Raw genomic sequence first — 16223 nt, forward strand, 5'->3', positions numbered from 1 at the left:
CGAACCACTGATTCGAAACAAAAGATTTGTAAAGCTTCGAAGCTTCATGAAGCAGTGTTTTGAAATCGCCCATCACCAGATATTGTTGAATAATGTTGTTATTTTGTAATTAATGACATGACAGAATTTTCATTTTTGGATGAACTAACCCTTTAAAACAAGAACAAATATCTGCCAACGGGTCAGAAAAATAAACTTAAAGGGTTAGTTCTTTGGAAGCTTCGGTGAGGGTAGACACCTCTCACGGTTCAAACAAACAGGGCTGGGCAACAAACTGAAGCTCCTCTGACATTTCCCATTAAAAAATCTGGTTTTAGACTTCTAATTCGTGACCGGTGTTTTGTTTTGTTCTGCTCTATCCTCTGCGCTTCTGCGTTCATCAATACATCATGCGTCAGGTCAGAGGTCACTCTTCCGCCAGAACTTGACTCACGTACAGGAGCTAGTGATTATAGTTTATAAAGTTATAAATATGGATATTTTTCTTACAAAAACCCATCGCTTCACATCAGAAGGCCTTTATTAACCCCCTGGATCCGTATGCTTTACTTTTATGATGGATGGATGCACTTTTTTGGGCTTCAGAATCTTGGTTACCATTTAATACTATTATAAAGCTTGAAAAAGCCAGGATGTTTTTTTAACTAACTCCGATTGAGTTTAGCTGAAAGAAGATAGTCATATACACTTAGGATGGCTTGAGGGTGAGTAAATCATTAGATCATTTTTATTTTCGGGTGAACTAACCCTTTAATTCAAAGGGAAAACACGTTTATTTGTCTGACCCCATTGGCAGATATTTTGTTTTTCAACAAAAACTCACTTAATTTTGATCCTTTTTTCAGCAAACAAGACTTAATCCCCTGGTTTCACAGACAGGGCTTAAGCTAGTCCTAGACTAAAATGCATGTTTGAGCTGTTTTAACTGAAAGCATCTTGTACTGACAAATCTTAAAATATGTCAGTGGCATTGTTTTGTCACAATATATTTTTCTAGTGTATGTTTATAAAAGTTACTTAAATATCCTAATTGAATAAGGCCTAATCCTGGTGTAGGCTAAGCCTTGTCTGTGAAACCGGGCCAATATGTTATGGAATTTAGCACCTCAAGTAAAAGCATCTTGATTTAAGAAGGTTTAAATATTTGTACTGGAATAGAAAAGACAAAAATGAAAATCCTGAGTAGGAAATTCATTTTTTGCAGCGCTGGATCAGCTCTTATGCTCCAAAACGTAGACTAACCATGTCGAGCTTCTATTTTGCTCTTAAATCTAAATGCAAATGTCATTATTCTGCAGCATTTTAACCTCCCTCTCTGTTTTTCCAACCTCTAGGACTTGACACCTAGACCCAAACCATCTTTCACCGACACATGATGGGCGTCAAATAAAGAAGAAAGCAGAACTAGAGCGCTGGTGATAGGCAATGGATGTCAGCTACGAAAAGAGATTTTAGGACTTTTTTTAAACAAGCAAAACAAACACTAGAGGCTAGAGGCATGATTTCTTATAAAATGAAACCAAACAATGAAAAAAAGCAAGCATTTGAGAAGTGCTTCCTGTAATCTCAATATCAGCATGTGAAAGTGCTGTCGCATGGCCTGCCTTTACATACAGCACTGACTGCAAGCAATTATGAGGTGAGAAAATATTGTCATACCGCAAGGGCTGAAAAATGGTGCAGGGAAGGACTTTGGCCAACTGGAAGCGTACGCTTAAGATTGTGGTTTGGGGGGGCACGTGGGACACAAAAGCTAGTTTTAGTCCAATCCAGCAAGAGTTTCCAGAAATTTAGTCTTCCAACTGAGTCCAGAACACACTTCTACTGAGGAGGAGTCTGACCCTCTTGTACTGGTATTATATACATAATATGCACTCAAATATGATGTGAATGTATTCTCTGTGTGCGTGTGTTCCTTTTCACAGCCAAAAAAATTAACAACCTATGCGATGATTATGCTGCTGTCTCAATACTTGCTCCTGAAGTCTTGTTCAGTCCAATAGTACATGTCTTGTGTATTGTAAAGGTATAATTGTGTAGCAAATGAGCTGTGAAGTCCTGAGATATACTAGGCTCAAGGGTCACAATTTGTGCAGTTTAAATGTTTTTTTCAGTAGGATGTGGTACATTGGACATCTTTAAAATCACTGTGGGGCTCTATATGGACACGTTTGCAGATTATTTTTTGTTTTGTATACGTTGCTTACCTCTGTGTCATATGAACCCTGAGCTTCCTCTTAATAGCATGATATGCACAGAGGAACGTAAGCATTATATTGACATTCACGTTATCCACCGTAAACATTTGCTTCATTTCAAAAACCGCTAGTTTGAAGATTTCCTTCTGTATTCTTGTGAGCAAAAAAAAAAAAAAAAAGCAATAAAAAATGTTTATTAGTTTAATACGAATAGTTAAGATGACTAACCTTTCAGTGAAGTCAAATTATTCAAATATAAAAGCTTTTTAATAGATGATTTGCAATTAATCTTGTAATTTGTCTTGTAGGTAACAGTGAAGTACATTCAAAAAAATTGGTAACACTTTACGGTTACACTTTATTTTAAGGTGTCTGTTACAGTGTAATTATACATTTAAGTACTGAGGAATATTAACGAATACTACATGTACTTACTATAGGGGTAAGATTATGGTTTGGTTTAGGGTTAGTTGCATGTAACTATGCATAATTTACTGTTATTACTATAGTAACTACATGTAACATTTGTAACAATGACACTGTAAAATAAAGTGTTACCCACTTTACAATAAGGTTACTTTAGTTAACATGAACTAACAATGAAAACTTAATCTTAGTTAATGTTCATTTCAACATTTACTAATACATTATTAAAATCAAATGTTAATATTATTTAATGTGTCTGAGCTGACATAACGATGGACAGTTGTAGTTTTAGTAATATTAACAGAAATTAATAAATGTATTGTTAGTTAATGCATTAAGCAGCATTATTGTAAAGTGTCACCAGATGTTTAAATGATGCCTTCTCACTACTAGAAAGGCCTACTTGTTGAGAAATCTTAAGGAAAAACACTAGAACAGAATTTAACCATTTCAGCACATTTAATGGCATTACACAATAACTCTGACACCCCAAAAATCAATAGCATTTTCATCTTGACATGTCACAATTATTGGCATCCCTGCAATTATCACCGTTCTAGTGATTTCCATTCAGTCTTACTCAATCCTTCCTGGACTCTTATATAATACTAAATCCCTTATATCCCATATCAATCTATAACATAAGTCCAAAGTATACTTTTATGTGTAAATATGGGTATACTGTACACACAGAGACAACTGAAGCTGTTTGGCTTATATTTTGACGTGTATCCATTTAACAAAAATACATTCTTAGAATGTTTTGCTAACATTTCCATTAAGTTATGAAAACGTTATTTCTGAATATTCTCAGAACGTTCACAACATCCAGTTTTTTAAATGTTTTAAAAATGGTTTTGTGAACGTTAGAGAAAACATTATGGGAATGTTTAATGGAACATTGCTTTTGAATGCTCTCTGAAACATCTGGGGGGAAAAATGAGTAGTAAATAGTAAATGTTTAAAGAACATAGACTAAAGTCCAGCTAAAATGTTTCAGAAAAATGTTCCATGAATGAAGTATAAATAACATTTTTTGTGCTAATGTTTTGATAATGTTAGATAACTTTGAACGAACGTTCTATTAACGTTACTGGAAGAACGTTCCTATTATATATTTTTCTTTGGGAAGAAAAGTAAATAGAAATGTATAAAAAAAACTAAATCTAAGTGAGAATTAATGGCAATTAGATGGTTTTCACAAAAAGTGTTCTTTGGTATCAATTATTGGTAAAATATTTAATAATAATATTATTATTCTTATTTTAAAACAACTTTACTGAAAGGTTAGATTTTTCTCATCTTTTCAGCATAACAAGCATTGGCTAAAACTATATTTTTCATTGCCTTTTTGTTCACCAGGTGATGCCAATAATCATAATATATTTATTTATATACACACACACACACACACAAACAACACAGTCTGTATTGTTTCTCTTTATTTCACTAATAAGATTAGATGCCTAATAATTTTATAGGCACTCAACACTTGCCTGACAAAAATGTTTGCCTCTCTTAAGCTTGATCAAGACACGTAGCCACTGAACACTGTGATCAGACTGTCCTTCAGCAGAACAGATCTGACTTCATAAACACACACACACACACACTGAACTATAATGTGGATTATCTGGATTTGCACTTAAATTATTCTTCTCCAGCAATTCAACCACTTGTATCTTTCTTCAGGAGGTTTTTTGCAACAACTGCCAGTCCAGTTGTAGATCTGTAGGATTCATGCACAACTCATTAATATATCTTATTATGCAAACAGTGATTGGTTGGCTGTCATCTCTACTGACGCCCTCATTATAAGATCGAACATCTGACAAATCAACTACTGTCCTTTTATGGGTGGTGGTTGTTAGTGTTAATACAACAAAACATGCGATTTTAACTCGTGCAAACAATCTCATTTCAGTTCAGATATTTACTCTTCATTTTATGTTCTGAGTACAGCATAAATATTTATCCTGAAATGATCCTGTGATTAAAATCTTAAAAACCTCAAATTCAAGCATCTCAGATGTATGCAAATAAAAATAAGATTTAGTTAATATCATAAAAGCACAATACCAAATATAGGCCATTTATTGTAGCATTGTATTTTATGCCTTAGCATTGTTATTCAGTCATTGTTATCTCACATTGATATTTTCAAGCATCACTTTTAACTTTTATGATCTCAAATTATTAAAGAAATCTTTTAATGTAAGGATGCACTGATAAAGGAAACTACAAATGCATGTCTTCCATTAAAAAAAAAGTCATTTTACTAATCGTTTCTTTATTTTTTTATTAATCTGATTTTTTATGTTGCTCGGAGATAAAATTCACAGAATTCACTGCAAAAGTCTAATTTGTTATACTAGTAGATGTCAACAAGATCTTTGTTCATATTCTGTGTGCTTGTGTTTCAGATGTTGTCATTTATATGGTTTGGGTTTTCTAGCCAACTTGAAGTAGAAATTCTAGGCAACAAAACAAATCCACTCAGTCCGCTGGTCCTCCTCCCTCGAGTCCCTCCCTGAATAAAAACCCAAAGTGAAACCGACGGGCCGGTCCGTTCCAGTATGGCAGCAAGGATACGTCAAATTAGCAATGCAATTGTTTGATGTCTAAGCAATGGTTTAAAACAACCTCGAGCAAAAATGTGAACTGCTGCAAAACGAGAGAATATTTATACTCCTATTTACTACAGAATGATTTGAAATCAATATAAACGCAATAGAATATTACTTATGAAAAGGAATGCAAAATGCACACTTGCACAGAAAAGATGTTTTTAATACATCTTTTAATACATATACATATATAATTATATTTAATTAGAATGCTTTGCACTTGCAAATGGGAATTTATGACCTGCTATTTGGGATTATGGGAATACTTTAATGTCATGGATGTACTTATAGCATCTTAGCAAACAAGACTTCAGGGGGTTGCCTGTGGGAATATTGAAGCATTGTGCTTCTTTAAAGTTTTGTTCATTTTATTTATGTATTTATTTTTATTGCTACTATAGGTCTTTGAATCAGACAAGGTTTTAAATGTCTATATAAATATATAGAAATATTCAACCCTGTACACCAGCTGAAGATACATTTACAGAATTAATAAAGAAATAAAAACTGGCTTTTTGTGGTCATCCTCATTTTTTACTTACTGTCCTGTTGTAGAATTGTTATTGCTTTAAAAGTGACCTATTATGCCCCTTTTACAGCTCAAAATCCCCCACAGATCATTTATTAGAGCTTGTCAAAAACACGCCGTTTTTGTGTGTGTCCCTTTAAATACAAATGAGCTGCTGCTTTCCAGAAGAGGGCGGAGCTTTAACAGCTCAACAACACCAAAGCTGGAGAATCTCACGCAGCCAAAATGAGGATTGTCAGTGTTGGTGTTCAGCCTTACATTGTTCAAACCGGAGTCGACACTGATGGAGAGACTCAGGAAGAAGTTACAACTTTTAGAATGAAACTGGACGTTTCTGAATGGTTAGTGGATAAATTGATGTTGTTGCTGTGGAGTTGATTCAACTCATCCACTAGCATGTGTCATCATGTTAATCTCTTGTGCAAATCCAGCGTTGAATTGATCCTCGTTTCTGAAGCAGTCCGGCGTAAAATGACGGTATGTCAACAACACTCTACTACAACAACTCTTCCTCTTCTCTAAAGCAGCCCAACATGGCCCCACCCCATTTGTTTTGTGTTTTTGGGGGCGGGGTTTATGTAAATTTTAGAGTTAGTGATGTCACTAATCTGTGAAGAAGCTTGTTGTAGCTAATTCTTTAAAAAATATCTCCCTTTGTTTTTGCTCAAACAGCAACATTACACATTAACTAAAGTTAAAAAAGTGAAATCATAATCATCCACACCTTTAAATGAAAAACTGGAGCATTAGCCTTGGCTAAAATGGTAAAAAAAAAAAAAAAAGACTATTATTTACATGCAGGCATTTTTAAATATAAGTACAATATCAAAACATGTATGTATACAATAAGTGCATTGTGTCAAATGATTAATTGAAAAGTTAGAACACAAGACAGTAAGTATAAAGTGGATCCAATATTTGTAATATATTTATCCCTTATCTGTGCCCCAAACTCATGTCATTGGTTGCAAATGCTTGACTTCCACTGTTTTTTTTGTTTTTTTTTACAATCCTGAAGCCCTTTTAAGTGAAGCCATTTGACAGTCATTGTAAGCATGTTAACAGGCTCACGCCTAATGGCAGCTTTATTGTACGCCAAGTTTGCAGACCACCCAACTCTTATAATGACATCTACATGTAATGTGATGATCCAGACACCTCTACACACCACCCATCCTTCAAGTACTTTTGCTTCTTAACACCTTTTACACTTTTCTCAGCCCCCATCCTGCATTGGGGACATGAAGAATTGGTGCTTTCATGATCCAGACAATGTGTCGTCCATTGAGAAGATCTGAAGACATTTGTTAAATGATTTTGACGAGTTCAAGTAATGGAAAAACATGATGACCATATCATTTTTGTGCTGAGTACACTCTAAAAAAATGCTGGGTCACAAAACAACTCAAGTTGGGTTGAAAATGTACAAACCCAGCAGTTGGGTTAAATGTTTGACCCAACGTGCTGGACAGTTTTATTTAACTCAAATATTGTTTAAAAATGACTGTGTTGCTTTCTTAAAATGAATACAAAGTATGTTGGAAATGTACATTTATTAAAATGTTTAACAAATGAATATTTATTTAATAAGTTTAATGAATAATAATTAAACAATAAACATTTATTAACGTGCTATTAATAAACGTTCACCTTTTGATTATTATTTTTGCCTGTAGTATTTATGTTTCTGATTTTTAATGTCCAACATATTTTGGGTTCATTTTAATCCAGCCATATAGTTTTTAAACAATATTGGGTTAACTAAAACTGCAGCACATTTAACCCAACTGCTGGGTTTGTCCATTTCCAACCCAACTTGGGTTATTTTTAACCCAGCATTTTTAGGTTCTTAGTGAAAATATAGTGAAATGTCAGTTTTACTCAATGTAGAACTTTCTTTAAAAAAAAAAGTTTAGTAAAGAATTACTTGAGTAAACAAATACAAAGTTCTGTCATGAAACTCTAGATGGCACAGGCTGATAGGCCCTTAACTCAATCTGCTTGCAATCACACCATTCTGTATAGGGCACAGCTGGTTCCTGCTATATCAGTAGCCAGTGAGCTGACTGCTCAACCTTCAAATACTTTGTCAGTGCTTTCAAAAACCCTTCCTCTTCCCCAGCTCCACCTGTATAGAATTGCTACGAGTAAGTCATGTACACTATATTGTACAGCAGCAGCAGCAGCATGTCTTACTTGCTCACAGCAGTGTGTCGTGTGTGTGTTGGCAGTAGCAAGTCGCTGTCTTGCTTTGCAGCAGCAGCAGATCTATTCCACCAAGACCAAACATATCAACATTGTCATATCCATTACCATACCAAACACTCCGAGAGTTGTCATGACAGAAACATACAAATGAGAGATCAGTATGGCTATCTACAGCCTAAAAATGATGATTGTACAAACACAAACAACATAAAATACTGAAATAATGTTTTGCTTTATTCCTTTGTTTGTATATTTTCTGTAAAACTTTATCAAGCCTGCTGATAAGATAGTAAAAAAACACAAACACATTTCACATCACATTTTATCACAATACACATTACACTTGCTTAAACGTAATACAACCATATGTACATGAAGTAAAAATATACACTCCTTTAAAAAAAATTCAAACAAAATATTTACAAGTGTTTCTTTTAAATATTAAATATTTCCATACTTTGGACAGCATTTCAGCGGTTCTTGTTTGAAATTCTCAACAACAAAAAAACGTGCTTTAGTTCAAGAACAGAATTATGGAATGTTTTTGGGAAAACAGGTTCAATGAGGTTCTAAATGGAACTCTAGGGTTCTTGACTCAATTTTAATGCCAAAACGGTTCTATATAAAAGCAAATGTCTACCTTTTGCATAATACTTTCATGTTTAACTGGTTATTTAAATTTTTCTAGTCACTTCCTAAAATTACAAATGAATTAAAGCAAAATTAATTAATTAAAACTAAATCCATATAGGCTAATGATCCCATGATGGAAACCCCTTAAAGGTTCTATATAGAACCTTTTTTCTAAGAGTGTATATATTATTATTATTATTATTATTATTTCATTTATTTATTTATTATTTATCCACTGAAAGTGCATCGTCAGACTTTTGTGACAGCACAGCAACAAACTTCACTGACAGCCGCATTCCTCCACGATCATGTCCTCGTGGTGGCGCATGACCACACCGTCGCCTTCATAGTACAGCATGGAGAGGGGGCTGAGGCGCGTCGGCGCACATGATGGACAGGTAACGCGCTCCGGATGGTAAAGCTTCAGCAAGCTCTGGAAAGAAAGAAAGCAACACGCGTTATCACCCCATATAATCCCAAACTGTCCCTTATTTAAACGCTGTAACATTTTTAATTTGACTACTGTTAAGTATCTCACCTGCATATAGGCGTGGTTTGTTGGGTTGAAAGACTCGTCCAGTGGACTTGGACATTCGCCTTCGCAGCGGTATGCGTTATAACGCTTCGGGTGTACGATCCATTCATCCCATCCAATTTGATCAAAATCCACCCACATATCAACTCGCCGACAGAGCATTCCTTGTTGTTGCTCTATTCCCGTCGCGTTTCTATCGTCCGTCTGAACGCGCATCCTTTCGACCCGGTTCCTTTTGTGGCGCCGACCTTGAGCGGCGTCTGGAGCCCGGTTCAGGATGACATATTTGGAGTGCGCCACTGTATTGATCAAGCTGGAGGCACGTTGGCCACTGTGGGAGAAATTGTTTTTGTAGAAAACTACAATCATAACTCGTTCTGCTGTGGGATGCTGGATTTTTCGTCGCCGACTCTTTGTAGTAACTGGTTCAAGTATGCCTCCCCCGCTTCCAGTGTCTTCCATTAAGTCTTGGCCGCTTCCAGTGTCCTCTCTGTCCACTGGTGTCGGGACCTGCTCGGTCTCTGCTTCCGTTTCCTTATTCAACCAGTGTTCGAGTAGCTCTGTGACATTGAAAACTCTCCAGGTTGAAGTTGGAGTGTCGGGCACCGACTTGATGCTGCCCAGAAAAAGTCTCTTATCGCGACAAAACACCGAGTCCGACTCACAATCCTGTTTGCGCAAGTGGAAGATATCCACAATAACGCGCCTGGATGCAGAAAAGGCGGGAAGACGGATGCGGAGCTCCGAAAGTTGAATATTGTCACTCGCTGAGAGGGAAGACATGTCAAAAGTGACGGTCCATCGCTCTCCAGTTTGGTGACAGTCTGGAAAATGAAGAAAATGTCCGTGTCACATCTTGAAATTAGCTACTAATTAAGGCAATAGAGGGAATAAATACCAAGGAAACTAATGCCGTCCCACAAGACGTACTGATCTTGTGTGAATCGGTTAGCCTACACTTTATTTCGATGGTCCACTTTAGTCATTCTACTAACTAGGCTAAGTAACTTTGCAACTACATGTCAACTAACGCTCAGTAGAGTATTAGACTGTCTGCTTAATATCTGCTAACACTTTATTTAATATCTGCTAACACTTTATTTAATATCTGCTAACACTTTATGCTCCCAACGGACATTATAGGCTACTGTCTGTAACTTTGCAACAACATGTCAACTTATTCTACTAACTCGAACCCTAAAACCTACACTGCAGTCTACTACTCTAATGAGAGTTAGTTGACATGCAGTTGCAAAGTTAGGCTACTTATAGTAGAATGTCTTAAAGAATTAGTTCACTTTCAAATGAAAATCACCCCAAGCTTTACTCACCCTCAAGACATCCTAGATGTATGTGACTTTCTTCTTTCTGATGAACACAATCTGAGATGTATTAATAAATATCCTGACACATCCGAGCTTTATAATGGCAGTGAACGGGACCAACGAATATGAGCTGAAGAAAGTGTCTCAGTCCATCATAAACGTACTCCACATGGCTCCGGGGGGTTAATAAAGGCCTTCTGAAGTGAATCAATGCGTTTGAGTAAGAAAAATATCAATTTTTAACAAGTTATGATGTAAATATCTCCGTCAGATTGCCTTCCACATTCTACTTACGAAAAAAAATGGAACTGGCGTTGCATAAGTGTTAAGCTATTTCCATAAGTTGAATAGGGAAGTCGTAGGATGTAAGCGTTTTGAACTGTGAGAGTTTTACACTTTCTTCGTAAGTTGAATACGTAAGGCAGCCTGGCAGAAGCTAGATATTTTACTTCATAACTTGTTAAATATGGATTTTGTTTTTTACACAAATGCATTGCTTCACTTCAGAAGGCCTTTATTAACCCCCCAGATAAGTGTGGAGTACATTCATGATGGATGGATGTGGATGGAGACACTTTCTTCAACTCATACTCGTTGGTCCTATTCACTGCCATTATAAAGCTCGGATGCATCAGGATATTTATTAATATCCCTCCAATTTTGTTCATCAGAAAGAATAAAGTCATATACATCCGGGAGGGCTTGAGTGTGAGTAAAGCTTGAGGTAATAGAACTAATCCTTTAAGTGGACTATCGAAATGAAATATTACTGAATTACCTTCCTTTTTCCCAATAACATATTGAAGATCCATAATATTTGAGGTTGTAGGCTATTGTAGGGGCATATAGCCTATTGGTACGAATTTCGCCATACAATTTAATAGGGTTTCATTTTGGTGTCCTTAACAAGCATTAAGGATTCTTGCAGCGACTCAGTTTTAGCCTATATTAAGAAATATAGCTGAACGAAAAGTGAGAAAAATAATAATAAATTATATTAGGCTATATATAAATAAATAAATTATATAAATACGAAGCCTAAATGTAGAATGTCTAAATTATTTTTTTTTTATTGGGACATTATATGCAACACAATAAGCACATATTAGGCTACAATTTTTCAATAGCGACCGTCCGTAATTCGCAATTTTTACTTTTACACTTCCCATTATTTACGGCGATCAATAATAAAAAACTTTAAATTGGGTAATAAAATATAACCAGAGTATTTCTGTCAACAGGTTTCGAGAGATTCACTCAGGTTCTGTCAGAGCCAAATGTCAGAGCACTGTCAGGATGGAGGAGCTGCTTGACAAAAGATGTGTATTGAACCTCGCGCTCTAACAGACGTCTGAAGGGCTAATACACACACCCGTGTACATAAAACAGCCAGCTCTTTAAAGTTGAATAAGCATTGTGACACTACTGAGTTGTAAAATCTGAGGGTCAGATAGCTCAAGAGCGACGGACCTGATAATGAGCCACGAGTTCCCCAGATGCCGCGGCTTTACTCTACTTTAAAACGCGTGTTCTTATTGAATACACCAATCAAGACTTTACCAACGTGCTAACAACACCAAAACATGTCTTTCTGAAATGTTATGCAGTAGTCAAATATTGTTCTTTCAGGCCTAAATTTTTGGCAAATTACTAAAGAAACAAAACATTTTATTTAAAAATTATGTTGTGTAGCACTTTATTTTACAGTTCTGCCGCATCTATAGTAGCTAAATACAATAATCACTCGGTACTAATCCTGAACACTGCAAAAAGTGCTTTTCTCACTTAGATTCTTTTACTTAGATTAAGTGAGTTTTCCTTAAAACAAGCAAAATAATCTATCAATGGGGTAAGCAAAATAATCTTATTTCAGACCGAGAAAAAAAGATTATTTTGCTTACCCCATTTGCAGATTATGTTGCTTGTTTTAAGCAAAAACTCAGTTAATTTTGACAATTTTTTTTCTGAAAACAACACAATTTTTACTTGTGTAGAAAATGCTTCTTGATTTAAGATTTTTTAGGTATTTGGATTGGAAACAAGACAAAAAAAAGCTAAGTAAGAAAAGCATTTTTTGCAGTGAACCTACCGTAAACTTAACCTTAACTCATAGTTACCTTTACCCAGCACTTAAGGACGCATATGTACACATATAAGTGCACGTATAGGGTGATTGGGACACATTTTACCATTGAGGTGAATTGGAAAAGGTGTCCCAATCAACTTAATTCACCCATAAAACAAAATGCTACATATTTTGATATAAACTATATGCTGCATTGGCAAGTCAAGGTAGCCTTCGTCCAAGAGCAGCCTATCATGCACCAAACCATATAGTCCAGATGGATGTAGACTACTAGGTACCATTTTGGTGAGGTGGTACAGTAGATTTGATTGCTTGAGTAGGCTACATTTAATTTTGCATACAAAATAAGTTAAGCAAGTTAAAGAAAGACGGGTATAGTGCATGTTTTACCTTGAGCAATCAAGCTTAGGACGAAGTCAGACTGCTGAAGAGTTGGGCTGTCGACTCTGGCTGGAGTAGTTGCCATCTTCCCGCTGAAGTCTCTGTATAACTGCATCATGTACAGAGGGTACCTTGGATACGACTGGAGACTGTAGTCGGAATATGAGCCTCTCATGAGCGCGCCGGGGTTATCGATCTTCACGCACTCGACGTGTATCAGAGAAGCCGCCAAGGTAGCGAACAATATGATTGGCTGGATCGACATTGCGAATCAATGAAGTTTTCAATTGCGCGTCCGATTCCTTCTCCTGGCTCGCCTGTGGTCCGAGTGATCGGGGTGGCCGAGCTATGGACAGTGCTTTTAAAGCGTGCAGCTGGCCCCTGATGACCCCTGTCATCCTGTAGTGTCCGCGGAATCCCTGTGATCCATGAGGCACATCACAGGAGAGCAGAGCTGTCAAGTTCACTGCTTCTCGAAACTGTGCAGGCTTTAAATGCGCGAGGCGTGAGACTCTCTTGCTCTAATGTGCCCGCGACATCCTTTGATTCTGGGCCACCCAAAGGTAAACCACCATGTTAATTCAACATTTGTTTTAATATGAATGCAGTAGCCTAGCCTACAGGCAACATTAAATTACGAATAGGCCTAAATATTTTAAGGCTGTTGTAATATGATTTTTTACTGCAAATTTGGGAGCTATAATTTAAGTGCCCGTGGAATACACAATCAGTGATTAGTCTGGGATTCTGCAATATGAAATAGCTATTAGACTTTACTCATCCATCAGCCCATAAATGAGCCTAAATAAATATGACATAAATAATAGCTTATAGTTTTTCTTGATTGCTAACACGCTATAACTGATTAATTTGGCACGATTCCCAAACCGAATTCACTTCTCAAAACGTCCCATAAACATTCCAATTTTCTTAACGATTTCTGCAAAACTCTACACAAAAAAGGCCCTCATTTTACACATTTAACCATGTTCTCATTGGTTAACCAGTATAATTATATATATATATATATATATATACAGTACTGCTTGAAAGTTTGGGAACCCCTTTCAGAATCTGTGAAAATGTAACAAAATAAGAGGGATCATACAAAATGCATGTCATTTTTTATTTAGTGCTGTCCTGAGTAAGATATTTTACATCTAGTCCACAAGACAAAAAAAAAAAAAACAGCTGAATTTATCAATATGACCCAATTCAAAAGTTTATGAACCATTGATTCTTCATACTATGTGGTTACCTGAATGATCCATAACTGGGTTTTTTTTTTTTTTTTTTTTTGTGAGTTTTTTTTGCAGTTAAACTGAGCTCTGTTCTTCAGAAAAATCCTCCAGCTCCTGCAGATTCTTTGATTTTCCAGCATCTTCTGCATATTTGAACCCTTTCCAGCAGTGACTGAATGATTTTGAGATTCATCATTTCACACTGAGGACAACTGAGTGACTCAAACACAACTATTAAAAAAGGTTCAAACATTCACTGATGCTCCAGAAGGAAACCTTTTAGTTGTGTTTGAGTCCCTCAGTTGTCCTCAGTGTGAAAATACGGATCTCAGAATCATTCAGTCATTGCTGGAAAGGGTTCAAATATGCAGAAGATGGTGGAAAACTGATGAATCTGCAGGAGCTGGAGGATTTTTCTGAAGAACAGAGCTCAGTTTAACTGCTCAGGACAAACAAGAGACTCATGAACAACCATCACAAAACCAAAAAAACAGTCATGGATCATCAGGTAACCACACACAGTATGAAGAATCAAGGGTTCACAAACTTTTGAGCAGGTCGTTTTTATAAGTTCAGCTATTTTTTAAACATTTTTCATGCAAAATATCTTAAATAACATGCATATTGTATGATCTCTCCATACTACAATAACCATCATGTTCACACAGCGACAACACTTCTGACCTTTATTTCTCTCAACATGGAGACAGGAGAGCTGTCAGTCAATGTGAAAAAGTAACTTGCGTTACTTATTTGAAAAAGTAACTTAGATATGTTACTTTACTAGTTACTTGAAAAAGTAATCTAATTACGTAACTCAAGTTACTTGTAATGCGTTACCCCAAACACTGTATATATATAAACTCAAGTGTCACAATGTGAACTCAAATAGCACGCATTTATCCATGAGTAAATGTAGCAAAACTGATCCGAATCTCAGGATAATATAAACAGGAGCACAGGTGATTATGTGCTTTAGAAAATGCATCCTGGAGAGAGAGCTGAAAGAATCATCTACAGGACGTTTGCACTACTGACACACACAGTATAATGACAAACTGTAGCAGATGTTGTACACTCTCAAACTCGTGATTATCAAATTTATTTGTTGGGGTTTTTTTTACATGTACTCTATATTTGCAGAACTGAGAAATGATTGCCCTAAGGGAGGTAGAGGAAGTCTTTTGTCAGAAGACCAAGAAACTGCTATAGTAGTGTGCTTCATTACATTTGGCCGAAGGTGAAGAGGATGATGAAATTATTTTTTACTGTACTGTAATTGAGAGTATACTGTACTGTGTTGCACATACTGAGATCATATTCACTTCTTTGGTATTTGAACTTCTTTTATTTGAACTTTCATCTACTGTAAGGTCACTTTAATTTAATGTAATTTTACTGTATCTGCACTTTCAATTAGTGAAGTTCACAACGTAATTTCGGGAGGAGTGAACCCATCTAATCTTTAAATTAGTGAAACTCAAACATAATCTCAAGAGGAGGGAACCCTAATTTTCAATTACATCCAGAGCATATAAGCAGCTACTCACCCTGCTCTGGCATCAGTTGTTTCGATATCCCTCCACCTCCCCAACTCCACCACATAAAATAAGCATCTCATCTATCGTACTCCTCTTTCATGCAATAGTAGTCCCTGGGGGGTATATCCAAGCTCGAGTTGAAGCTGCTTCCTCGAGCCCCTCCACAGCGGACAGCAAGCCAAATACGCTTAACCTTATTAGCTTAAAGATTTTATGAGGAAACGAACTCGTGAATGTTTTTTACTGCAGTTGACATTGAGCTGCAAAATCATTATTATTTCCCAGAGGTTTTTGTTCCAGTGTTATGAATTGATCTCTCTGGTGTAGGCAGGAAAGTCTGCATATTTGTTAGGTTTTGTGTGTCATCTGAGGCCAAAGTTTGATGCTGACAAAAAAGAATATGTTTTTGACTAAAGTATTTGATTCCGACCTGGTAGTTTGTGCAAACTGGTGTGTAGTTTTGAGATTGTGTTTATATAGTTGTGATAAAATG

At 36.2% G+C, this 16223-nt stretch overlaps 2 protein-coding genes across 14 annotated transcripts in view; one reads left to right on the forward strand and one right to left on the reverse strand.

Moving 5' to 3' along the window:
• ank1a (ankyrin 1, erythrocytic a) overlaps positions 1-5757 on the forward strand; it is a 100943-nt gene extending 95186 nt beyond the window's left edge. For all 13 annotated transcript variants that reach the window (XR_010896875.1, XM_067405957.1, XM_067405960.1 and 10 more), the window contains one exon: positions 1335-5757. Coding sequence is in view for 3 of the 13 variants with exons in the window: in XM_067405960.1 (XP_067262061.1) it covers positions 1335-1376 (42 nt within the window). In the remaining 10 variants the exon portion in view is untranslated. The remainder of the gene's footprint in view (positions 1-1334) is intronic.
• A 3144-nt stretch (positions 5758-8901) lies between these two features.
• spaw (southpaw) lies at positions 8902-13213 on the reverse strand. Its single transcript, XM_067408179.1, has 3 exons — positions 12958-13213; positions 9160-9980; positions 8902-9054 (listed from the first exon to the last, which is right to left on the reverse strand). The coding sequence occupies exons 1-3, from the start codon at positions 13211-13213 to the stop codon at positions 8902-8904; spliced, it is 1230 nt and encodes a 409-aa protein (XP_067264280.1).
• Positions 13214-16223: the final 3010 nt, after the last annotated feature.

This window comes from Chanodichthys erythropterus, chromosome 13, assembly GCF_024489055.1.
Source record: "Chanodichthys erythropterus isolate Z2021 chromosome 13, ASM2448905v1, whole genome shotgun sequence".
NCBI lineage: Eukaryota > Metazoa > Chordata > Actinopteri > Cypriniformes > Xenocyprididae > Chanodichthys > Chanodichthys erythropterus.

Excerpts from the sequence above, each read along its gene's own strand:
- spaw (XM_067408179.1), bottom strand. The coding sequence starts at position 13,213 with ATGTCGATCCAGCCAATCATATTGTTCGCTACCTTGGCGGCTTCTCTG. Across the intron at positions 9,981-12,957 it reads CCTAAGCTTGATTGCTCAAG|ACTGTCACCAAACTGGAGAG; the intron begins GTAAAACATGCA and ends TTCATTTTCCAG. Across the intron at positions 9,055-9,159 it reads CAAACCACGCCTATATGCAG|AGCTTGCTGAAGCTTTACCA; the intron begins GTGAGATACTTA and ends CTTTCTTTCCAG.